This window comes from Eriocheir sinensis, chromosome 31 (assembly GCF_024679095.1).
Source record: "Eriocheir sinensis breed Jianghai 21 chromosome 31, ASM2467909v1, whole genome shotgun sequence".
NCBI classification, from domain to species: Eukaryota; Metazoa; Arthropoda; class Malacostraca; order Decapoda; family Varunidae; genus Eriocheir; species Eriocheir sinensis.
The window spans coordinates 16,201,161-16,227,351 of NC_066539.1; the positions used below are offsets into that span (position 1 = coordinate 16,201,161).

The following is a 26,191-nucleotide window of genomic DNA, read 5'->3' on the forward strand; positions in this document are numbered from 1 at the left end:
TAACTCCCCCAGGGAGGACTTCCCTTCTGGCTGCCGACTTGAAAGGTGTCTTGATGACTCCTCGAACCTCTTTCTCATCAATTTCTGCAACATTCGCGGTCTTCGTTCTAATTTTCATTCTGTGGAACACCATCTCTCCTCCTCTAAACCTCACCTTCTCTTCCTCACCGAAACACAGGTTTCTGAGGCTACTGACAGGAATCTCTACTCTGTTCCCTCCTACTATCTCTATCCTAAATTTTAATCCGAAGCTGGATGTTGCGCCTTCGTGCGCAACGACATCACTAAATCTCGTGCCCACGACCTTGACTCTTCAGAATTTTCCACCATCTGGCTAAGACTTCGTTGTCAGTCTATTACTAAATAAATCTGTGCTGTTTATCTCTCACCTAACTCTACTAACTATGTAAAACTCTTTGACTACTTAAACTCTAAAGTGGAGCACATCTTGACCCACTCTCCCCTCGCTGAAATCTCCATCCTAGGAGATTTCAATGTTCACCACCAGCTTTGGCTTTCATCCTCTTTCACTGACCAGTCTGGTGAACAAGCCTACAACTTTGCTCTCCTCAACGATCTAGAGCAATTGGTTCAGCATCCTACACGTATTCCCGACCGTCTTGGAGACAGGCTCAACATACTAGACCTCTTTTTTACCTCTAACCCTTCTACTTTGTCAAACTGTTCTCTCCGTTGGGCTCCTCCGATCACAACCTTATTTCTGTATCCTGTCCTATCGCTCCTGTACACCCTCTGGACCCGCCGAAGAGGCGATGCTTCTGGCATTTTGCTTCAGCTCGGTGGGACGACCTGAGGATGTACTTTTCCGATTTCCCGTGGAATGATTACTGCTTCCAGGAGAGAGACCCCTCTGTGTGTGCCCAGCGCATTACAGAGGTGATTGTCTTTGGAATGGAGGCACACATTCCACGTACTTTTTCTGCTCCTCATGCTAAAAAGCCTTGGTTCAATCATGTTTGTTCTCGCGCTATTAAAGATAGAGAGGCAGCTCACAATAGGTACAAGAGCTTTTGCACTTCTGCTAACCATGATCTTTTCATTTCTGCCCGGAAACGTGCTAAATCTATTCTCCGACTTACCAAAAACTCCTTCATTAATAGAAAATGCCAAAACCTTGTTTTTTTAATTTTTCCCGGGACTTCTGGCACCTAGCCAAAAACATCTCCTCCTACTTCAATTCTTCATTTTTCCCTTCTCTCCTTAGTCCTGACGGCAGCACCGCCGTCTCATCTATCTCTAACGCTGAACTCTTCTCTCAAACTTTCTCTAAAAACTCCACTCTGGACGATTCTGGGCATATTAAGAATGATGTTTTCTATGCCCTCTCTAGCCTCAATCCTCAGAAGGCTTATGGACCTGATGGAGTGCCTCCTATTGTCCTTAAAAATTGTGCTTCAGTGCTGATACCCTGCCTGGTCAAACTCCTTTGCCTCTGCCTGTCAACATCTACCTTTCCTTCCTGCTGGAAGTACGCCTTCATACAGCCTATGCCTAAAAAGGGTGACCGTTCCAATTCCTCAAACTACCGTCCTGTAGTTTTACTTTCTTGTCTATATAAAGCTTTTGAATCAATCCTTAATCGGAAGATTCAAAAGCACCTTTCCACTTCTGATAGCTGATTGGTCTGTTCGTTTGTTTGTTTGTGTTAGTGTGTGTGTGTGTGTGTGTGTGTGTGTGTGTGTGTGTGTGTGTGTGTGTGTGTGTTTTACGTCGCTGCCTGTTGCGCCGGTAGGCATCTTCCTGGTGGGGCCTGATGGTCGGCCCAAGGCTTCTTCCAGGTGGGGCCTGATGGTCGGCCCAGCCCGTTCTGGCGCAGGCGAGTGTTTATAGTGGCGCCATCCTGCATTGGCTCATGCTGCCCCCCGGAACTCATTCTTGATTCGCTTGGACGGCTTCCTCTAGAGTCCGGGTTGATGGGTGGTCTTCAGGACAGCATGTGGGTAGTTTTAAGCCACTCGGCGGTGACTGAAAAATCCGAGTGGTAGCGTGGGGATTCGAACCCGCGTCGTCCATCACGCGGTAAATGTGGGCCCAGTACGCTACCAGTTCGGCCACCGCCGTGTGTGTGTGTGTGTGTGTGTGTGTGTGTGTGTGTGTGTGTTTGTGTTTGTGTGTGTGTGTGTGTGTGTGTGTGTGTGTGTGTGTGTGTGTGTGTGTGTGTGTGTGTGCTGGTTTGTTTATTTTTTATTTGATTTTTATGTTTTTGTGTGTGTTGGTCTGTTCGTTTGTTTGTTTGTGTTAGTGTTTGTGTGTATGTTTGTGTGTGTGTGTGTGTGTGTGTGTGTGTGTGTGTGTGTGTGTGTGTGTGTGTGTGTGTGTGTGTGTGTGTGTGTGTGTGTGTGTGTACTTTGTGATTATGCCATCGGTATACACTAGACATATCGAAACACCATCATAATTAGGAATACTGAAAGCAAAGTTCTCTGTGACGCGTTTATTGTGTCTGGCAGCACACCAGCTAGAGCTAAAAATGGATTTTACGAAACATTAGCTTCGACCCAGTCCTTGAAGTAGGCCACCTCAGCGTACACGCCGGGGTAGTCAGGGCGGGCACAACCATAGCCCCAGGACACGATGCCGGTCAGGAGGCCGCCACACACCATAGGTCCACCAGAGTCACCCTGGCAGGCGTCCACTCCTCCCTGGGGTAGTCCAGCGCAGATCATGGAGTCATCGATGTCGTTTTCTCCGTAAGCGGCGCGACAGTCAGCGTCACTGACAGTGGGGACATCGACATACTGAAGGACAGAGGGAGTGCTGCCTCCCTCCGAGGTTGTACCCCAGCCGGACACAACGCAGTCTCCAATGTACTCCTTTACACTCTGCAGACCGACAGATCCAACAAAGCTGTTGAAGGTCAGAGGGGAGGACAGTTGGAGAAGGGAAATGTCGTTACTGATGGTGAACCCGTTGTAATCTTCGTGCTGGATGATCTTGGACAGAACAATCGCCTGCTCGTTACCCTCATCAGCGTCCAAATCTTGCTCGCCAGCAACAACCTGCAACGAAATAATGTCAGAATGAGAGAATGAGATACAAAGAGGATGGCTGGCGGCAAAATAGTTTTTTTTTTAACTTCATTATTGTGTGGATAAGTATTCACCTGAAGGTAGTCAGGGTTGTTGAAGTCCTCTCCCTGGACGCAATGACCGGCACACACGCCCCAGTTCTCGTTGTAGATGGAAGCGCCGCAGAAGTGGAATTGAAATCCGAAGGAAATGTCTTGGAAGCTTAGCTGGTAGGGAAACTGTCCTGGCGAGGCATCCTGTCCACCGACGATCTTGTTGAGACCCCGACGGAAAGTGGGCTTACGGGAGGGGGCGGCTGTTGGAGTAAGTTTGAAAAGTTGATGATATTTAATAGGTTTAAATAGCGTGGAGCTAATTACAAAATCCCACCAGATGCTTCTATATAACCCTGACTTCACCCCCAAGTTTTGGGATTAATAGATTGAGATGTAGACTCGTGTTGTTTGTGTATACACAAGAAATACTAGTCATGATTTGTTGTAAAGTTAAATATTGCTTTAATATCTTTGATCAGGGCATTGAGATCCGAAAGTTTATCATGTTTCTAAACGTGAGATATGGTGCAATAATTCAACTTAGATATAGGACATTATCAGCGTGATAATGTTGCTGAATGATTGGGCGAGTGAGTGCAGGAGATGCAGAAGACATCGTCAGTGTGGTAAAGCTGCTGAATGGGTGAGCGAGTGAATTAGTGGTTGTGTTTATGAGTGATTGAGTGGTTGATTCATTGGGTGATTATTGACCACGTGACGAGGAGAGGAGATCTACTTACCGAGGGCCCCGGCAAGGAGCAGGCACAGGACGAGGGTCTTCATGGTTGACTCTGGTGACACGTTCTGCCGGCGTCGCCGTCTCTTATAGGGGACTATTGTTTTTTGTAGCCGTTATCGCGGCCTTCATAACTGGAAAGATGCAGATGCGTGATAGTGTTCGAAGTTTTTTTTTTTACTGATAAATGACAATCATAATAGTGAATGAATGACAATCATTAAAAAAAAAATAATCTGCTTTTTCAAAAAGTTAGTTGTGAACACATCTATGATCGAATTTGTATTGGATGCTAGAAATATTAACATGAAACATCTAAGTTATAAGTAAACTAGCTTTAGTATATTATCCCAGTGATATTTTTGATATGATTAGTCAATCAATCAATAACGACATACACCTTGGAGCGTTGCCTCGTTCAGCCGACGATTCCATACCCTTGGTGTGCCACCGAGCAAGTCCCCATGCAGGCGTTTTTTTCCATACCCCCTTACCAAGTAACCCGCAGTATTCAGCCATCCTCATCGTTGGCAATAACCTACACCTACCATTCACAGTGATGCCTTGAATAAAGTAACCTGTACCTTGCTTCTTTGAGCCATCATCAGAATAGGTCGCAACAACTTGTTTATCCCAGGTCATTATTTATTTTACAATCTCATCAAGTGCCAGGACCTCAATGCTTTTCCCAGCCACTCGGACACTCTTGAAGTCAGGCAGTGTGTAAATATCGATGACATATGGCTCATCATGTACTCTCCAGTTTCTGCCGAACATGGAATTTCCAACTGTGATCACAGCTGCGGTAGCCTGTGCTTCAGACATATGATAACAGCTTTTGAGCTTGTCAACAGTCTCACAAAACTCTGGTCTGACCTTTCTGATGCTCTAACGAATGTGCTGATATTTTGTGGACAGATCATCATTTTGCTTGGTTATTCTAGCTGTGGAAGACAGACGACGCTTCTTGAAACTGACTGAATGACTCCGAGCCTGGGCATGTATGGATCCTTCATCACTTGTGCTCTCACTTTCATCACAGGAACAGAAAGTTTCGCCATCATCAGTATTCATACTTTGATTATCTGCTTCTGACTCCGCACTGGCTTGGAATGATGTAACTGGACTGCTGAGGTCTATTTCTCTCTCTCGGCGTCTTCTCTCATTCTGTCAAGAGCCTGCATATCCCTGCGTCTGCGTTCCATAGTTTTCATCCACTTTTGATCAACAAAATCTTCACAGTACATTTTTCTTTGGCCTCTCTGATCTTTTAAAAAGTCCCACTCCATGTTAGTCATTTTCACTCCATGTTTAAGTTCCAGCCTTTTCAGTACTGCAGGATCATGGAGAAATACATGCAACACCTCGAGGGCTTGACTGCTGAATGCCTCTGCCCTTTTGACAAACTTATCATTCTGTCTCTGTTTTCTTGTTTGATACAAATTCATGAAATTTCCATAGAGCTTGAGAATATGTTTCTTGATGTGTTTAGTCTGGATTGTGTACAGGTTGCTTATTTGTTCAACTGATAAAAAATTCCCACATTCCCACTCAGAAGGACATGTCCATATTTCTGAGGGGCAAATCTCCATAAAATACATTTTTGCAAAACAGTACCACCCCCTAGGTTAAGGTCAGGATGAAATGCAATCAAATCAACACTAGTTTCAGAGTTGGTCTTGGGACTTGTCTTTTTAGTATGCCTACGATAGCAGTAGTGGCTCTCAGCTGTAACAATGTCTCGAGACATATTCGCCATAATTTTTTCATCGCCTTTGTCCACTGGAGTAGGTAGGAAGACACCTACCGAAACGGGCGTAAGCTACTCCCGGTGAGGTATATACGGGAAGTGAGGAGGGTGCTGAAGCCCTCCAAAGACCCTTCTCTTGTCCTCACTATCCGTTTCCCTATTGTCTCATCAACACCAGAGAGTAGTTCAGCATGCTCTCTGAAGACAGATCCTTTCTCTTTCCACACCACATTACATTCGCACAACATACACACCTTTTCCCAAAATTTAAAATTCAAAATGGCACAATTACCTTCGCTCTGCCTCGGAGTCCCCGCCTGGGGGGAGGGGGGGTCAGAATTAACTCCCCCAGGGAGGACTTCCCTTCTGGCTGCCGACTTGAAAGGTGTCTTGATGACTCCTCGAACCTCTTTCTCATCAATTTCTGCAACATTCGCGGTCTTCGTTCTAATTTTCATTCTGTGGAACACCATCTCTCCTCCTCTAAACCTCACCTTCTCTTCCTCACCGAAACACAGGTTTCTGAGGCTACTGACAGGAATCTCTACTCTGTTCCCTCCTACTATCTCTATCCTAAATTTTAATCCGAAGCTGGATGTTGCGCCTTCGTGCGCAACGACATCACTTACTCTCGTGCCCACGACCTTGACTCTTCAGAATTTTCCACCATCTGGCTAAGACTTCGTTGTCAGTCTATTACTAAATAAATCTGTGCTGTTTATCTCTCACCTAACTCTACTAACTATGTAAAACTCTTTGACTACTTAAACTCTAAAGTGGAGCACATCTTGACCCACTCTCCCCTCGCTGAAATCTCCATCCTAGGAGATTTCAATGTTCACCACCAGCTTTGGCTTTCATCCTCTTTCACTGACCAGTCTGGTGAACAAGCCTACAACTTTGCTCTCCTCAACGATCTAGAGCAATTGGTTCAGCATCCTACACGTATTCCCGACCGTCTTGGAGACAGGCTCAACATACTAGACCTCTTTTTTACCTCTAACCCTTCTACTTTGTCAAACTGTTCTCTCCGTTGGGCTCCTCCGATCACAACCTTATTTCTGTATCCTGTCCTATCGCTCCTGTACACCCTCTGGACCCGCCGAAGAGGCGATGCTTCTGGCATTTTGCTTCAGCTCGGTGGGACGACCTGAGGATGTACTTTTCCATTTCCCGTGGAATGACTTCTGGTTCCAGGAGCGACTCCTCTGTGTGTGCCCAGCGCATTACAGAGGTGATTGTCTTTGGAATGGAGGCATACATTCCACGTATTTTCTCTACTCCTCATGCTAAAAAGCCTTGGTTCAATCATGTTTGTTCTCGTGCTATTAAAGATAGAGAGGCAGCTCACAATAGGTACAAGAGCTTTTGCACTTCTGCTAACCATGATCTTTTCATTTCTGCCCGGAAACGTGCTAAATCTATTCTCCGACTTACCAAAAACTCCTTCATTAATAGAAAATGCCAAAACCTTGTTTTTTTAATTTTTCCCGGGACTTCTGGCACCTAGCCAAAAACATCTCCTCCTACTTCAATTCTTCATTTTTCCCTTCTCTCCTTAGTCCTGACGGCAGCACCGCCGTCTCATCTATCTCTAACGCTGAACTCTTCTCTCAAACTTTCTCTAAAAACTCCACTCTGGACGATTCTGGGCATATTAAGAATGATGTTTTCTATGCCCTCTCTAGCCTCAATCCTCAGAAGGCTTATGGACCTGATGGAGTGCCTCCTATTGTCCTTAAAAATTGTGCTTCAGTGCTGATACCCTGCCTGGTCAAACTCCTTTGCCTCTGCCTGTCAACATCTACCTTTCCTTCCTGCTGGAAGTACGCCTTCATACAGCCTATGCCTAAAAAGGGTGACCGTTCCAATCCCTCAAACTACCGTCCTATAGTTTTACTTTCTTGTCTATATAAAGCTTTTGAATCAATCCTTAATCGGAAGATTCAAAAGCACCTTTCCACTTCTGATAGCTGATTGGTCTGTTCGTTTGTTTGTTTGTGTTAGTGTGTGTGTGTGTGTGTGTGTGTGTGTGTGTGTGTGTGTGTGTTTTACGTCGCTGCCTGTTGCGCCGGTAGGCATCTTCCTGGTGGGGCCTGATGGTCGGCCCAAGGCTTCTTCCAGGTGGGGCCTGATGGTCGGCCCAGCCCGTTCTGGCGCAGGCGAGTGTTTATAGTGGCGCCATCCTGCATTGGCTCATGCTGCCCCCCGGAACTCATTATTGATTCGCTTGGACGGCTTCCTCTAGAGTCCGGGTTGATGGGTGGTCTTCAGGACAGCATGTGGGTAGTTTTAAGCCACTCGGCGGTGACTGAAAAATCCGAGTGGTAGCGTGGGGATTCGAACCCGCGTCGTCCATCACGCGGTAAATGTGGGCCCAGTACGCTACCAGTTCGGCCACCGCCGTGTGTGTGTGTGTGTGTGTGTGTGTGTGTTTGTGTTTGTGTTGTGTGTGTGTGTGTGTGTGTGTGTGTGTGTGTGTGTGTGTGTGTGTGTGTGTGTGTGTGTGTGTGTGTGTGCTGGTTTGTTTATTTTTTATTTGATTTTTATGTTTTTGTGTGTGTTGGTCTGTTCGTTTGTTTGTTTGTGTTAGTGTTTGTGTGTATGTTTGTGTGTGTGTGTGTGTGTGTGTGTGTGTGTGTGTGTGTGTGTGTGTGTGTGTGTGTGTGTGTGTGTGTGTGTGTGTGTGTGCTGTGATTATGCCATCGGTATACACTAGACATATCGAAACACCATCATAATTAGGAATACTGAAAGCAAAGTTCTCTGTGACGCGTTTATTGTGTCTGGCAGCACACCAGCTAGAGCTAAAAATGGATTTTACGAAACATTAGCTTCGACCCAGTCCTTGAAGTAGGCCACCTCAGCGTACACGCCGGGGTAGTCAGGGCGGGCACAACCATAGCCCCAGGACACGATGCCGGTCAGGAGGCCGCCACACACCATAGGTCCACCAGAGTCACCCTGGCAGGCGTCCACTCCTCCCTGGGGTAGTCCAGCGCAGATCATGGAGTCATCGATGTCGTTTTCTCCGTAAGCGGCGCGACAGTCAGCGTCACTGACAGTGGGGACATCGACATACTGAAGGACAGAGGGAGTGCTGCCTCCCTCCGAGGTTGTACCCCAGCCGGACACAACGCAGTCTCCAATGTACTCCTTTACACTCTGCAGACCGACAGATCCAACAAAGCTGTTGAAGGTCAGAGGGGAGGACAGTTGGAGAAGGGAAATGTCGTTACTGATGGTGAACCCGTTGTAATCTTCGTGCTGGATGATCTTGGACAGAACAATCGCCTGCTCGTTACCCTCATCAACGTCCAAATCTTGCTCGCCAGCAACAACCTGCAACGAAATAATGTCAGAATGAGAGTATGAGATACAAAGAGGATGGCTGGCGGCAAAATAGTTTTTTTTTTAACTTCATTATTGTGTGGATAAGTATTCACCTGAAGGTAGTCAGGGTTGTTGAAGTCCTCTCCCTGGACGCAATGACCGGCACACACGCCCCAGTTCTCGTTGTAGATGGAAGCGCCGCAGAAGTGGAATTGAAATCCGAAGGAAATGTCTTGGAAGCTTAGCTGGTAGGGAAACTGTCCTGGCGAGGCATCCTGTCCACCGACGATCTTGTTGAGACCCCGACGGAAAGTGGGCTTACGGGAGGGGGCGGCTGTTGGAGTAAGTTTGAAAAGTTGATGATATTTAATAGGTTTAAATAGCGTGGAGCTAATTACAAAATCCCACCAGATGCTTCTATATAACCCTGACTTCACCCCCAAGTTTTGGGATTAATAGATTGAGATGTAGACCCGTGTTGTTTGTGTATACACAAGAAATACTAGTCATGATTTGTTGTAAAGTTAAATATTGCTTTAATATCTTTGATCAGGGCATTGAGATCCGAAAGTTTATCATGTTTCTAAACGTGAGATATGGTGCAATAATTCAACTTAGATATAGGACATTATCAGCGTGATAATGTTGCTGAATGATTGGGCGAGTGAGTGCAGGAGATGCAGAAGACATCGTCAGTGTGGTAAAGCTGCTGAATGGGTGAGCGAGTGAATTAGTGGTTGTGTTTATGAGTGATTGAGTGGTTGATTCATTGGGTGATTATTGACCACGTGACGAGGAGAGGAGATCTACTTACCGAGGGCCCCGGCAAGGAGCAGGCACAGGACGAGGGTCTTCATGGTTGACTCTGGTGACACGTTCTGCCGGCGTCGCCGTCTCTTATAGGGGACTATTGTTTTTTGTAGCCGTTATCGCGGCCTTCATAACTGGAAAGATGCAGATGCGTGATAGTGTTCGAAGTTTTTTTTTTTACTGATAAATGACAATCATAATAGTGAATGAATGACAATCATTAAAAAAAAATAATCTGCTTTTTCAAAAAGTTAGTTGTGAACACATCTATGATCGAATTTGTATTGGATGCTAGAAATATTAACATGAAACATCTAAGTTATAAGTAAACTAGCTTTAGTATATTATCCCAGTGATATTTTTGATATGATTAGTCAATCAATCAATAACGACATACACCTTGGAGCGTTGCCTCGTTCAGCCGACGATTCCATACCCTTGGTGTGCCACCGAGCAAGTCCCCATGGAGGCGTTTTTTTCCATACCCCCTTACCAAGTAACCCGCAGTATTCAGCCATCCTCATCGTTGGCAATAACCTACACCTACCATTCACAGTGATGCCTTGAATAAAGTAACCTGTACCTTGCTTCTTTGAGCCATCATCAGAATAGGTCGCAACAACTTGTTTATCCCAGGTCATTATTTATTTTACAATCTCATCAAGTGCCAGGACCTCAATGCTTTTCCCAGCCACTCGGACACTCTTGAAGTCAGGCAGTGTGTAAATATCGATGACATATGGCTCATCATGTACTCTCCAGTTTCTGCCGAACATGGAATTTCCAACTGTGATCACAGCTGCGGTAGCCTGTGCTTCAGACATATGATAACAGCTTTTGAGCTTGTCAACAGTCTCACAAAACTCTGGTCTGACCTTTCTGATGCTCTAACGAATGTGCTGATATTTTGTGGACAGATCATCATTTTGCTTGGTTATTCTAGCTGTGGAAGACAGACGACGCTTCTTGAAACTGACTGAATGACTCGAGCCTGGGCATGTATGGATCCTTCATCACTTGTGCTCTCACTTTCATCACAGGAACAGAAAGTTTCGCCATCATCAGTATTCATACTTTGATTATCTGCTTCTGACTCCGCACTGGCTTGGAATGATGTAACTGGACTGCTGAGGTCTATTTCTCTCTCTCGGCGTCTTCTCTCATTCTGTCAAGAGCCTGCATATCCCTGCGTCTGCGTTCCATAGTTTTCATCCACTTTTGATCAACAAAATCTTCACAGTACATTTTTCTTTGGCCTCTCTGATCTTTTAAAAAGTCCCACTCCATGTTAGTCATTTTCACTCCATGTTTAAGTTCCAGCCTTTTCAGTACTGCAGGATCATGGAGAAATACATGCAACACCTCGAGGGCTTGACTGCTGAATGCCTCTGCCCTTTTGACAAACTTATCATTCTGTCTCTGTTTTCTTGTTTGATACAAATTCATGAAATTTCCATAGAGCTTGAGAATATGTTTCTTGATGTGTTTAGTCTGGATTGTGTACAGGTTGCTTATTTGTTCAACTGATAAAAAATTCCCACATTCCCACTCAGAAGGACATGTCCATATTTCTGAGGGGCAAATCTCCATAAAATACATTTTTGCAAAACAGTACCACCCCCTAGGTTAAGGTCAGGATGAAATGCAATCAAATCAACACTAGTTTCAGAGTTGGTCTTGGGACTTGTCTTTTTAGTATGCCTACGATAGCAGTAGTGGCTCTCAGCTGTAACAATGTCTCGAGACATATTCGCCATAATTTTTTCATCGCCTTTGTCCACTGGAGTAGGTAGGAAGACACCTACCGAAACGGGCGTAAGCTACTCCCGGTGAGGTATATACGGGAAGTGAGGAGGGTGCTGAAGCCCTCCAAAGACCCTTCTCTTGTCCTCACTATCCGTTTCCCTATTGTCTCATCAACACCAGAGAGTAGTTCAGCATGCTCTCTGAAGACAGATCCTTTCTCTTTCCACACCACATTACATTCGCACAACATACACACCTTTTCCCAAAATTTAAAATTCAAAATGGCACAATTACCTTCGCTCTGCCTCGGAGTCCCCGCCTGGGGGGAGGGGGGGTCAGAATTAACTCCCCCAGGGAGGACTTCCCTTCTGGCTGCCGACTTGAAAGGTGTCTTGATGACTCCTCGAACCTCTTTCTCATCAATTTCTGCAACATTCGCGGTCTTCGTTCTAATTTTCATTCTGTGGAACACCATCTCTCCTCCTCTAAACCTCACCTTCCTCACCGAAACACAGGTTTCTGAGGCTACTGACAGCAATCTCTACTCTGTTCCCTCCTACTATCTCTATCCTAAATTTTAATCCGAAGCTGGATGTTGCGCCTTCGTGCGCAACGACATCACTTACTCTCGTGCCCACGACCTTGACTCTTCAGAATTTTCCACCATCTGGCTAAGACTTCGTTGTCAGTCTATTACTAAATAAATCTGTGCTGTTTATCTCTCACCTAACTCTACTAACTATGTAAAACTCTTTGACTACTTAAACTCTAAAGTGGAGCACATCTTGACCCACTCTCCCCTCGCTGAAATCTCCATCCTAGGAGATTTCAATGTTCACCACCAGCTTTGGCTTTCATCCTCTTTCACTGACCAGTCTGGTGAACAAGCCTACAACTTTGCTCTCCTCAACGATCTAGAGCAATTGGTTCAGCATCCTACACGTATTCCCGACCGTCTTGGAGACAGGCTCAACATACTAGACCTCTTTTTTACCTCTAACCCTTCTACTTTGTCAAACTGTTCTCTCCGTTGGGCTCCTCCGATCACAACCTTATTTCTGTATCCTGTCCTATCGCTCCTGTACACCCTCTGGACCCGCCGAAGAGGCGATGCTTCTGGCATTTTGCTTCAGCTCGGTGGGACGACCTGAGGATGTACTTTTCCGATTTCCCGTTGAATGATTACTGATTCCAGGAGACAGACCCCTCTGTGTGTGCCCAGCGCATCACAGAGGTGATTGTCTATGAAATGGAGGCATAAATTGAACGCATTTTTTTTGTTCTTCATGCTAAAATGCCTTGGTTCAATCATGTTTGTTTTCGTACAATCAAAGATAGAAAGGCAACACACAATAAGTACAAGAGCTTTTGCACTTCTGCTAACCATGATCTTTTCATTTCTGCCCGGAAACGTGCTAAATCTATTCTCCGACTTACCAAAAACTCCTTCATTAATAGAAAATGCCAAAACCTTGTTTTTTAATTTTTTTTCCGGGACTTCTGGCACCTAGCCAAAAACATCTCCTCCTACTTCAATTCTTCATTTTTCCCTTCTCTCCTTAGTCCTGACGGCAGCACCGCCGTCTCATCTATCTCTAACGCTGAACTCTTCTCTCAAACTTTCTCTAAAAACTCCACTCTGGACGATTCTGGGCATATTAAGAATGATGTTTTCTATGCCCTCTCTAGCCTCAATCCTCAGAAGGCTTATGGACCTGATGGAGTGCCTCCTATTGTCCTTAAAAATTGTGCTTCAGTGCTGATACCCTGCCTGGTCAAACTCCTTTGCCTCTGCCTGTCAACATCTACCTTTCCTTCCTGCTGGAAGTACGCCTTCATACAGCCTATGCCTAAAAAGGGTGACCGTTCCAATCCCTCAAACTACCGTCCTATAGTTTTACTTTCTTGTCTATATAAAGCTTTTGAATCAATCCTTAATCGGAAGATTCAAAAGCACCTTTCCACTTCTGATAGCTGATTGGTCTGTTCGTTTGTTTGTTTGTGTTAGTGTGTGTGTGTGTGTGTGTGTGTGTGTGTGTGTGTGTGTGTGTGTGTGTGTGTGTGTGTTTTACGTCGCTGCCTGTTGCGCCGGTAGGCATCTTCCTGGTGGGGCCTGATGGTCGGCCCAAGGCTTCTTCCAGGTGGGGCCTGATGGTCGGCCCAGCCCGTTCTGGCGCAGGCGAGTGTTTATAGTGGCGCCATCCTGCATTGGCTCATGCTGCCCCCCGGAACTCATTCTTGATTCGCTTGGACGGCTTCCTCTAGAGTCCGGGTTGATGGGTGGTCTTCAGGACAGCATGTGGGTAGTTTTAAGCCACTCGGCGGTGACTGAAAAATCCGAGTGGTAGCGTGGGGATTCGAACCCGCGTCGTCCATCACGCGGTAAATGTGGGCCCAGTACGCTACCAGTTCGGCCACCGCCGTGTGTGTGTGTGTGTGTGTGTGTGTGTGTGTGTGTGTTTGTGTGTTTGTGTGTGTGCTGGTTTGTTTATTTTTTATTTGATTTTTATGTTTTTGTGTGTGTTGGTCTGTTCGTTTGTTTGTTTGTGTTAGTGTGTATGTTTGTGTGTGTGTGTGTGTGTGTGTGTGTGTGTGTGTGTGTGTGTGTGTGTGTGTGTGTGTGTGTGTGTGTGTGTGTGTGTGATTATGCCATCGGTATACACTAGACATATCGAAACACCATCATAATTAGGAATACTGAAAGCAAAGTTCTCTGTGACGCCTTTATTGTGTCTGGCAGCACACCAGCTAGAGCTAAAAATGGATTTTACGAAACATTAGCTTCGACCCAGTCCTTGAAGTAGGCCACCTCAGCGTACACGCCGGGGTAGTCAGGGCGGGCACAACCATAGCCCCAGGACACGATGCCGGTCAGGAGGCCGCCACACACCATAGGTCCACCAGAGTCACCCTGGCAGGCGTCCACTCCTCCCTGGGGTAGTCCAGCGCAGATCATGGAGTCATCGATGTCGTTTTCTCCGTAAGCGGCGCGACAGTCAGCGTCACTGACAGCGGGGACATCGACATACTGAAGGACAGAGGGAGTGCTGCCTCCCTCCGAGGTTGTACCCCAGCCGGACACAACGCAGTCTCCAATGTACTCCTTTACACTCTGCAGACCGACAGATCCAACAAAGCTGTTGAAGGTCAGAGGGGAGGACAGTTGGAGAAGGGAAATGTCGTTACTGATGGTGAACCCGTTGTAATCTTCGTGCTGGATGATCTTGGACAGAACAATCGCCTGCTCGTTACCCTCATCAACGTCCAAATCTCGCTCGCCAGCAACAACCTGCAACGAAATAATGTCGGAATGAGAGTATGAGATACAAAGAGGATGGCTGGCGGCAAAATAGTTTTTTTTTTAACTTCATTATTGTGTGGATAAGTATTCACCTGAAGGTAGTCAGGGTTGTTGAAGTCCTCTCCCTGGACGCAATGACCGGCACACACGCCCCAGTTCTCGTTGTAGATGGAAGCGCCGCAGAAGTGGAAGGGAGAAGAGAAGGAAATGTCTTGGAAGCTTAGCTGGTAGGGAAACTGGCCTGGCGAGGCATCCTGTCCCCCGACGATCTTGTTGAGACCCCGACGGAAGGCGGGCTTACGGGAGGGGGCGGCTGTTGGAGTAAGTTTTTTTTTTACAGAACAGAGAGCAATTCAAGGTTAACAGAAAGAAGATGTAAAAAAAAAAAAAAAAAAAAAAAGCCCGCTAATTGTTGCTCTCATATAACGATTAGTATAGAGTGGCAAAAAGAGAGGTCAATTTCGGATGGAGAAGTGTCTTGATACACTCTTCTTGAAAGAGGTTAAGTCATAGGCAGGAGGAAATACACACGAAGGAAGGCTGTTCCAGACTTTGGCAGTGAAGAGATGAAAGAATGGAGATGCTGGTTAACTCCTGCATAAGGGATATAAGATGAGTAGAAAGTCGTGTGCAACGGGGCCGCTGGAGTGGGGGAGGATCGCAGTTAGCAAGCTCAGAATAACAGTCAGCATGAAAATATCAATAGAAGATAGAAATAGAGGCAACATGGCGGCGAAATTTAAGAGGTAGAAGGCTGTCAGTAAGAGGGAGAGAGCTGACGAGACGAAGAGCCTTAGACTGTCTATAGAAGAGCTGACTGAATGAAACCCCCCCACACGTGAGATGCATACTCCATACGAGGGCGGAGAAGACCCTTATATATGAAAAGTGTCTGTGCAGGGGAGAAGAACTGGCGAGACGAGACAGAACGCTCAACCTCGAGGAAGCTGATTTAGTAAGAGAGGAGATGTGAAGTTTCCAGTTCAGATTTTTAGCTAAGGATAGACCGATAATATTTAGTGTTGAAGAAGGTGACAGCTGAGTGTTGTCGAAGAATAGGGGATAAGTGTTTGGAAGATTGTGTCGAGTTGATAGGTGGAGAAATTGGGTTTTTGAGGCATTGAAGGACACAAGGTTCCTCTTACCCCAATCGGAAATAATAGCAAATTCTGAGGTTAAGCGTTCTGCAGCCTCCAGACTGTAGTCTTTTAATTCCTGTTGAGAGGGTCTTCTGTTGAAAGAAGTTGAATAATGCAGAGTGGAGTCGTCAGCGTTGGTGATATTTAATAGGTTTAAATAGCGTGGAGCTAATTACAAAATTCACCAGGTGCTTCTATATAACCCTGACTTCACCCCCAAGTTTTGGGATTAATAGATGGAGATGTAGGCCCGTGTTGTTTGTGTATGCATAAGAAATACTGGTCATGATTCGTTTGTAAAGTTAAATATTGCTTTAATATCTTTGATCAGGGCATTGAGATCCGAAAGTTTATCATGTTTCTAAACGTGAGATATGGTGCAATAATTCAACTTAGATATAGGACATTATCAGCGTGATAATGTTGCTGAATGATTGGGCGAGTGAGTGCAGGAGATTCAGAAGACATCTTCAGTGTGGTAAAGCTGCTGAATGGCTGAGCGAGTGCATTAGTGGTTGTGTTTATGAGTGATTGAGTGGTTGATTCATTGGGTAATTATTGACCAAGTGACGAAGAGAGGAGATCTACTTACCGAGGGCCCCGGCAAGGAGCAGGCACAGGACGAGGGTCTTCATGGCTGACTCTGGTGACACGTTCTGCCGGCGTCGCCGTCTTTTATAGGGGACTAATGTTTTTTGTAGCCGTTATCGCGGCCTTCATAACTGGGAAGATGCAGATGCGAGATAGTTGTTTGATTTTTTATTTTATTGATGAATGACAATGATAATAGTGACTGAATGGCAATCATTAGAACAAAAAAAAAATAATCTGCTTCTTCAAAAAGTTAAGGCCGATTCACACTACACCAGCACGTTTACGGCGCGTGACCGTACCTGAACAGGGCCGTAACTGACCGGCACCAGCATGTGTATTCAGACTACACCAGCAAGTGCAGTCGCGAACAGAAGTGAAGACACAGATTTCAGAACAATTCAGTCAGCTGGCGAAAACTGGCAAGTAATATGTAGGTACCGTTAGTTTGAGTACAGGTAATACCGGTCCTGAAAACTCCAGTACCAGTAATACGGTACCATATATGCTGTCAGTATGTATAATAGATAGAAAAAGTTGGTGCCAGAACTTTGCTAATATCTGCTGTTAGTGTTATTAGATAATGAGTCTTTTCATAATACCTATATACTGATTTTTTTATGTAGAAAGTAAGTACTCAGAGAGAAAGGGCCGGCACACTCCGGTACTGGTACCGGTACTAACGGTACCAACGATGGTGTCGCACGCAGCATGGGTCATGCTTTATTATTTTTTTTATTTCATATATTTATTTATTTACTTATTTATTTATTTATATATTTACACACACACACACACACACACACACACACACACACACACACACACACACTAACTCACTATAAGGCTATTGATATAATCCTTGTAAGATGTATGTAGCCTAGCATTGTAAGGTGTTCCCTACATAATAGCGTAATTTTCCATGCCGCCCGCCGCGTCTTTATTAATATATATATATATATATATATATATATATATATATATATATATATATATATATATATATATATATATATATATATATATATATATATATATATATATATATATATATATATATATATATATTAAGCATATTAAAATATAAGGCTAATAATAACTTTTATAAGATCATGTCATCACAGAGACTTGGGCCAACTCTGCACATCTAGTATCTGAACTGTCATTTCCCGGGTACGAAAGGTTCCAAAAAAATCGAATGCACAAGAAAGGAGGAGGAGTAATTTGCTACATAAAAAATACGCTCCTTGCCATAAAAATAGACAAACAGGACGCAGAGAATTACGACTCCGTGTATGTGGAAATAACTGCGAATAATAAGAAACTAACACTTGCGACCGTATACAGGCCTCCAAAACAACAGGCAGCAGACGACACTGCCCTGTACGAAGAGCTTCACTCTTTAACACAAAGTAAAGAAGCAATAATAATTGGGGACTTTAATTGCCCTAACATTGACTGGGGACAATTGACTGGAGATCAAGAGGGTAACAGGCTTATATTTCGAAATGGTGGAGGATTCGTTCCTCACTCAAGTTGTAACTCAACCAACAAGAGAAAACAATCTGCTGGATCTGGTATTAGTAAGCGACCCCGACCTCATTCGTGTAGTGTGAATCAGCCTTTAGTCGTGAACACATCTATGATCGAATTTGTATTCGATGCTAGAATTACATGAAACTTCTAAGTTATAACTAAACTAGCTTTAGTATTTTATCCCACTAGTATTTTTGATATGATCAGTCAATCAATCAATAACGACATACACCTTGGAGCGTTGCCTCGTTCAGCCGACGATTCCATACCCTTGGGGTTCCACCGAGCAAGTCCCCATGCAGGCGCTGTTGCCATACCCCTTCACCAAGTACCCCGCATTATTCAGCCATCCTGGAGTATCCATCGACTTGTTGTCTACATGATATTTGTGGGCGCCCTCATGCCCTCCTTCACTCATGACTTTTTTTTACTGAAAGAACCCATTAATCAGGGTCGACGTCCGTGTAGCATGCCACATGTTCATATAGCCGGGGGAGGCGTTCAAGGACCAAGCAGGTGATAGACCTCGATTCAGTTTCGAGTTGACGGGATTTTGATACCATGTCCTGAACACATTGTACGCTATCGAATTTTTCACCACTCATTTCGTAATCGGCGCTCCCATTTTCTATTCCAAGGCTACAGTAAATGTCCTGCTCACTACCATCTTTAGGACGAAGGAGAAGATAGAGGGGCTAGAACGCAGAGAGAAAAAGAGAACACCGAAGAAACCTAAAGAAAAGAGAAAAATCAGCTTGAGTGCCAGCAAACCGGGCGGATTTTAGTAAAGATCAAAGTTGTCTATGTGAAGTAAGCGGCACCTCCTGACACCCTCGCATCCACCTAATAATACCCTTTGTAAGGAGTGAACCAGGTGCGAGAGAGAGAGAGAGAGAGAGAGAGAGAGAGAGAGAGAGAGAGAGAGAGAGAGAGAGAGAGAGAGAGAGAGAGAGAGAGAGAGAGAGAGAGAGAGAGAGACTGGATTCCCCTTTGATGACAGCTGGTTCTTCCGGTAGTTATCTCATTGTATTCATTACGTAATCCAAATAGCATGTTGTTTTGTTTATTTTTGGCTGTTCTTTATTATGAAGACTTCTAATATTTGTATACTGTAATAATCTGCTTCTTAGGAGTTTAGAATTGTTGAGAATTTTGTCACTTGTCTCGTCGTATGACGATGCACATGGCATCAGGAGGCCCCAAGACCCATTTTGCCACCAGTCACAACACGCAACAATAAAAAAATCCTAAGAAAAGAAACATTATAATAAACTACAAATATTAGAAGCCTTAATAATTAAGCAAAACAGACCAGCAATAAACAGTCAAACAACAGGCTCACCTAGGACATTGAAACTCAATTAACATTCCATAGTCATCCCATACACTCCTCACAACAGCATTCCCTTTCCGATAGATGGCACCATAGTCGGTGCTACACCTCTCCTCAGCCCACGGCCGCCTACATGTCTCAGCGACTTTCTGGCCACCATCAAGCTAAAACTTCTCTCGATGCTGACCACCAGCTATTGCCTCTCTTTTAGATCTTTTATATTTTGCATTTTTATACTTTTTCAACTCTTATTAGCTCATTTAAATAATTTTAGCCTGAAGATGCTCGATGTCGAGCGAAACGCGTCGCGTTTAGAAGAATTTAGTCTAGGGCAACTTCTTTATCCGGCGGAACCTCACATAAAGCAAGTAGTGAAAAGATAGGAAAAGGTAAATAAAGAATGGGTTAACTGTCATTACGGCAGAATTTTTAATAACACACACACACACACACACACACACACACACACACACACACACACACACACACACATATATATATCCAAATGAGTACATATATTTTTTCATTTATTTATTTGAAAGATTAATAACCTAGGTATCAAATAAAATGTCCACGTTAGATATATTTTTCCTTAAATATATTCCAATCTTTTAATTAATAATTACGTTTGTCCAAATGTCTTCTGATTATAATCCGTATAGCATTCTAGCACCCTTCAGGACTTAGGGAGAAAAAAGAGGGGGTAGCATCCCCTCTAAATCCTGCAGGGGCGTTGCGGCGCAGAGCACGGTGGCGGAGCGCCAAAACATACGGGGATTTCAACCACTTGCTAATGGCTCTTTCCGGCTGCTGAGTCTCTGAAGATACTGGGACAGACTTGCTCTTTCGCAGGGAGAGATAAGCACCGGGGCTTCCACGAGGAGCTGAGAGGTGCTTGTGATGTCTTATCTTGCCAGAAAGGAGGATCCAGTGTGAGGGAAGACACCTGGTAAAGAGAGCTGCGTCATATTTTGCGTCTTTTTGTATATGTAAAGTGATGATTCTGTTTCCTATCGCAATTTTCATGAACTTTGGTTATAGAGGTAAGCCCAACAAATGTGATCATGTATATTGCAATGAATATTTTACTTTTGCTAATGTAAAATGATCGTCGGCAAGTATAAATCTGAATAAGTCTCACCTGTGACAGGGTGGCTGTATTGGGGAACAAAGTGCGGATGCAAAAAAGAAGAGAAAAAAAAATTCTGAGAGTTTAGGTAATGGTATGGAAAGGGTTTTTGTAGGCTGGAAAACAAAATAAATGGACTGGAAAAGGTAGCGTATAGCCTGAAGGACGTAGAGGTAATGGTTCGGAAAAAAAAGATGCTGGAAGGGGTGGAGTGGCAAATGTAAGGTCTTAAGCCAGAACAGATGACGTGGATTGGAAAGAACACATGGTAGAGGAGGAAAGATGTGGCTGGTGAAATACATGAAAGATATAATTACCTCGACACTTGCATATACGCTTGACCCAGCTCATATCTTTGTACAAAATCAATGTCATGTATGCTGTACTTTTCATGGAAACCTCTTGATTACCCCCCAAAAAAACACATTCCATATACAATATCATCACCAACATCATCCTTTGATATTACTCATCCACTGCAGGACAAAGACGTTTTCCATCGTTTCCCACCTTTATCTGTTGTTTTGGGGTAGCGCATACTGTTCAGGCAAATGTTTAAAATTCATTCTCCACCTGGTCCTCTGTCAGCCCTGCCTTCTACAAATTCTGGGTTGCCACTCTGTTACTTTTGTTGTCAGTGTGTTATCAGTTCTACACATGTTACGTCCTGCCCGAGTACGTCTCATTCTTAAGAGTGATTGATTTCTAATTCTAATAACGTGTTGCTCGCTTCCTGCCTCCATGTTATACCTGGGAATTTTCCCTTCATTTTTATTATTGCACTTCTCATCTTTCTCTCTTAATTATTTTTATGAGGGGCCAAGTTTTTGATCAGTTTGTTAGGACTGGCAGGATATACTGATTGTGCACCTTTTTCTTCCGGGGGAATAGCAGGAAGTTCCTCGATTATTATCAGACTTATTTAGTAAGGCTGTGTTTTCTGCGAATCTAAAGCCGGGTACAGACGCGCGAACAGGACATGTATCGCAACTCCGTCGTGAACCAAAACCGCGTCTCAAACGGGGTCTTGTAACGGCTGTGGGTAACTTCCGAGCAAACGTGGTTGATACGCGTAGGGATTCGCTTTCCTTCCACCAATTTTCGGCTTCTGCGCGTCCATTTCATATCCTTTTATAAGCTCTTCTGTCCTCGGAACAAAATTTAGGGTTTTCAAATGTCCCGCGAACTTGTTCTGGGCTCATTGAAATCTGTCAGTTTTATGTGTCTTTGTTGGATGGAAAAAATGAATGGGTGACTGGCAAGTTTTCCTGCGTGATGGATTTGCATCGTAGTATCGCTGTCTTTACTTGAGTCAGAACCCCCAAATGTGCCCATTGAAGGGATGCAGGAAATGCTGATAATTATGGTGAAGGTGGCAGTGGTGCTGGTGGTTGGTAAGCACACACACACACACACACATACACACACACCACACACCACACACACACACACACACACACACACACACACACACACACACACACACACACACACACACACACACACACACACACACACACACACACACACACACACACACACACACACACACACACACACACACACACACACACACACACACACACACACACACCTGGCTGCTGGCTGTCACGTACCTCAGGTGTCGACTCCACGGAACACAGTCATCCGGAAGCTCACAATATTGAAGAAATGTGACGGATGGATCATTTCCGCAAGACACAGCGATCCATCACTCGTCTTAAGACCGGAAAACCTCACCACATATACCTGTACATTTTAGAGACTCACCTGTCCTTAGAACTCTGGTTAGCGTGCCGGCGGGGCGTCCAGGAAGACCCGGTTTCGCGTTCCGCCCGTCGCCACAATCTGGGATTTTTCAGTCACCACACTGTGGCCTAAGACTACCCACATGCTATCCTGAAGACCACCTATCAACCCGGACTCTAGATTCTTTCTCTAAAAAGTGGATCAAAGATGAGCTCCGGGGGACAGCATGAGCCAGCAAGATGGCGCCACTACAAACACTTGTCTGCACCACAATGGGCTGGGGTCGATCATCAGACCCCACCGAGAAAGCCTATCGGTGCCATAGGCGGAACGTTAAAAAAAAAAAAAACGCACAAAAAAGAGTTGAGAGAGTGCATACCTTATACCTTCGCCTCTATGCAAGATGTGTTTAGAAAGCGAGTGCACTTAAACTTTTCCTGAGAGGCTTGAGTAATAGTCAGACGCCCCGCCCAATACGGTGTCTTATATTGCACCATCAGGCCCCAAACCTTCTCCGCATTCAAATTACGCCATATTTCAGAACAAATGGGCTCTCTATTGATTTCTAATATTTATTATAGGAAGCGCCAGTGTTGCGAGGAGGAAGAGACGAGAGAAGACTTGGTGGGTGGGCAGTCGAGGAGGAGGAGGAGAAAAACGGAGGGAAAAAGAGTAAGAAAAGTTTGGAAGGAACAAAAAAAAATATTGTAATGAATACGTTTGACGCATTTTGATGATTTTGTAGGGTTCTGAAGCTACGAACACAACCATGATTCCACAGTCATGAACTGGGTGAAAAGATGGCGAATAATCCACCCCCCCAAAAATATAAAGAATTTCAACTGCAAAAAAATTATTCAGAGACATTCAATTATAAATCCTACAATGTGACACGGCACACTGCATCAACACTTGAGATATATATATATATATATATATATATATATATATATATATATATATATATATATATATATATATATATATATAACTATTTATAACTATTTATAACTATATATAACTATATATAACTATATATAACTATATATAACTATATAACTATATAACTATATATATATATATAACTATATATATATATATATATATATATATATATATATATATATATATATATATATATATATATATATATATATATATATATATATATATATATATATATAACAAAAACAAAGGCAAAATAAGGTCAGGAGTGCGAAAACTACGCTTTAAAGTTAATACAAAAACAGTGTAGCAATTATAAGAACTGGAAATTATCGCATTGTCACAGTGTCTTTGTTTCATTCATTCTGTACTTCCGTCTCATGATTTTAACACACACACACACACACACACACACACACACACACACACACTTCGTGGCGCAACTGGTAAAGCGCTGCGCTGCCAGGCTTCACGGCTGGACAAGGCAGCGGTTCGTGTCCGCTCAGGCCGGATTCTTTCCGTTGACCCTGAGTGGTTACTGTCCCCCTTTGAGCAAGGGGGATGGGGTGTGTGGTGTGTGAGGTCCTGGCAGTACCCAGAGATCGACAATAAAGAGCACTTACTCATGTCGGGAGGCGGTGGCTGAATGGTTAGCGTGACGGCCCCGCGTTCAGGAGCTCCAGGAGGGACGCGGGTTCGAATCCTGGTGATTTTTTTCAGTCACCGCCGAGTGGCCTAAGACCACCCACATGCTGGCCTGAAGACCACCCATCAACCTGGGCTCTAGATAACCCTTCCAAAGAGAGGTTCAAAGATGAGTTCCGGGGGGCAGCATGAGCCAACACAAGATGGCGCCACTATAAAACACTCGCCTGCGCCAGAACGGGCTGGGCCGACCATCAGGCCCCACCGGGAAGATGCCTTGGGCCGACCATCAGGACCCACCGGCGCAATAGGCCGCGACGTTAAAAAAAATAAAAAAAACCCTGCTGTGAAACACACACACACACACACACACACACACACACACACACACACACACACACACACACACACTTTACATTTGTGTGTTGTGTGTGTATGTGTGTGTGTGTGTTTTTGTGAGAGAGAGAGAGAGAGAGAGAGAGAGAGAGAGAGAGAGAGAGAGAGAGAGAGAGAGAGAGAGAGAGAGAGAGAGAGAGAGAGAGAGAGAGAGAGAGAGAGAGAGAGAGAGAGAGAGAGAGAGAGAGAGAGAGAGATATTAGTAAATTTCATGCAAAAGCCATTAGGGGGATTGGAAAGGATAACTGATGAGTGTGAAAAGTTAAACAATTGGAGAGGATGAATGATTAAAACAGATGGAATAGGAGAGGCATAACAACAAACAGAGAGAGAGAGAGAGAGAGAGAGAGAGAGAGAGAGAGAGAGAGAGAGAGAGAGAGAGAGAGAGAGAGAGAGAGAGAGAGAGAGAGAGAGAGAGAGAGAGAGAGAGAGAGAGAGAGAGAGAGAGAGAGAGAGAGAGAGAGAGAGCTCAATAAGAAAATTACCGATATGTAGTAAAATAGATAAGGACAAGCGGAAAGAAAATAATGAGTAAAATAGATTTGAAAAAAACGGAGAAGAAAAAGTCTTAAGTGGTGGTAGAGGAGGAGGAGCAAGAAGAAGAAGAAGAAATGAAAAGAAAAAGGAGAAGAAACAGCCTATTAGCTTATTACGAGGTTGCCTGCTGTAGTGATGTGGTCTGCTCGACAGTCCCTTCGTGCCTGGAGAGCGGATCAAAACACTTTGGGGCGTACTTTCAGTTTACTCTTGTTGCAACGAATTAAAGGTCGATGTAATTTATAAGTGTAGACGGCTTCTGCGTAAATAACGGAGTAAAATATGCGTAAAAGTGCTTAAAAGTGCGAGGAAATAAGTAAGTAGGAGGAGGAAGAAGAAACTGAGGCGGAGACGAAGGAGTAGGTTGAGTAGGAGGAAGAGGAGAAGACGAAGGAGAAGGTGGATGAGGAAGAGGTTAAGGAGGAGGTGGTTGAGGAGGAGGAGAAAGATAATAATAATAAAGAGGAGGAGGAGAAAAGAGCGGGTTGAGTAGGAGGTTGGGACGGGAGCTGGATTAGTAATGTGAGAGTAAAGAGGAAGAAAATGGTGGAGGAGGAACAGAGGGAGGACATGATGAATGAAGGCCGATGCGCAGGATCACAACAGGAGCTATAAAGGTGCGTGATGGATGAAGTTTATGCAATAGGAGCCCCGCGCGTCGCTTGATCTCACAAGGTATTAAATCACGTGAATTTACCAGAGAGAGAGCGAGAGCGTGAGAGAACCAGAGCGAGAGAGAACGAGAGCGAGCCAGAGCGAGCGGGAGTGAGCGGGAGCAAGAGAGAGCCAGAGAGAGCAAGAGCGTGAGCAAGCGAGAGCGAGCGAGAGCGAGCAAGAGCAAGAGCGTGAGCGAGCAAGAGCGTGAGCGAGAGAGAACGAGCGAGCTAGAGCGAGAGCGTGAGCGAGCAAGCGTGAGCGAGCAAGCGTGAGCGAGAGAGAGAGAGAGAGAGAGAGAGAGAGAGAGAGAGAGAGAGAGAGAGAGAGAGAGAGAGACCTTGCTCGCGTCAAACAGAGGAACAAAGTTTTGGTCTCAATGATCTGATAATGTGCTCTTTTTTTTCTACTTAACTCTTCAGATACTACCATGAAAAGTAGGGTTGGTGTGGCTGCAAGTAAGAATGACGAAGGCTTGTTGTGTAAGGAGGATATGTCGATCCTGCTAATAATAATAATAATAATAATAATAATAATAATAATAATAATAATAATAATAATAATAATAATAATAATAATAATAATAATAATATAATTCACTACTAGCATCGAGGGTTGACCTGCTGCTGCTGTATCTCTAACTCTTGTCCTCACATACTTTTGTCATATTTATGTTTGTTTTTTACTCTTACTCCTCCGCAGTTGTTAGTAATTTCGGTAATCATTTCGTTTAATCGTTTTAAGCCTCTTGCGTGTCACATCTCCACTCCGTCGAG

General features: G+C 44.4%; 2 protein-coding genes and 1 long non-coding RNA gene across 7 annotated transcripts in view; 1 reads left to right on the forward strand and 2 right to left on the reverse strand.

Moving 5' to 3' along the window:
* Positions 1-2,440: 2,440 nt before the first annotated feature.
* On the reverse strand, positions 2,441-3,901 carry LOC127005970 (trypsin-1-like). The gene is made up of 3 exons (XM_050875449.1): positions 3,826-3,901; positions 3,125-3,345; positions 2,441-3,020 (listed from the first exon to the last, which is right to left on the reverse strand). The coding sequence occupies exons 1-3, from the start codon at positions 3,866-3,868 to the stop codon at positions 2,499-2,501; spliced, it is 786 nt and encodes a 261-aa protein (XP_050731406.1). The 5' UTR covers positions 3,869-3,901; the 3' UTR covers positions 2,441-2,498.
* Positions 3,902-8,333: 4,432 nt separating this feature from the next.
* Positions 8,334-26,191, reverse strand: part of LOC127005968 (trypsin-1-like) — a 47,819-nt gene continuing 29,961 nt past the window's right edge. Inside the window, exons 1-3 of one of the 5 annotated variants that reach the window (XM_050875445.1) lie at positions 16,493-16,578; positions 9,018-9,238; positions 8,334-8,913 (exon numbers count right to left, since the gene is read on the reverse strand). In XM_050875445.1, the coding sequence (XP_050731402.1) occupies positions 8,392-8,913; positions 9,018-9,238; positions 16,493-16,535 (786 nt within the window). In that variant the 5' untranslated portion in view covers positions 16,536-16,578 and the 3' untranslated portion in view covers positions 8,334-8,391. Of the gene's footprint in view, positions 8,914-9,017; positions 9,239-9,718; positions 9,849-14,169; positions 14,750-14,853; positions 15,075-16,492; positions 16,642-26,191 lie in introns of those variants that run through there. The other 4 variants (XM_050875444.1, XM_050875446.1, XM_050875447.1 and 1 more) reach the window with 4 other exon arrangements.
* Positions 14,373-26,191, forward strand: part of LOC127005978 (uncharacterized) — a 41,064-nt gene continuing 29,245 nt past the window's right edge. Inside the window, exon 1 of the long non-coding RNA XR_007758993.1 lies at positions 14,373-14,522. This is a non-coding gene — a long non-coding RNA (uncharacterized LOC127005978). The remainder of the gene's footprint in view (positions 14,523-26,191) is intronic.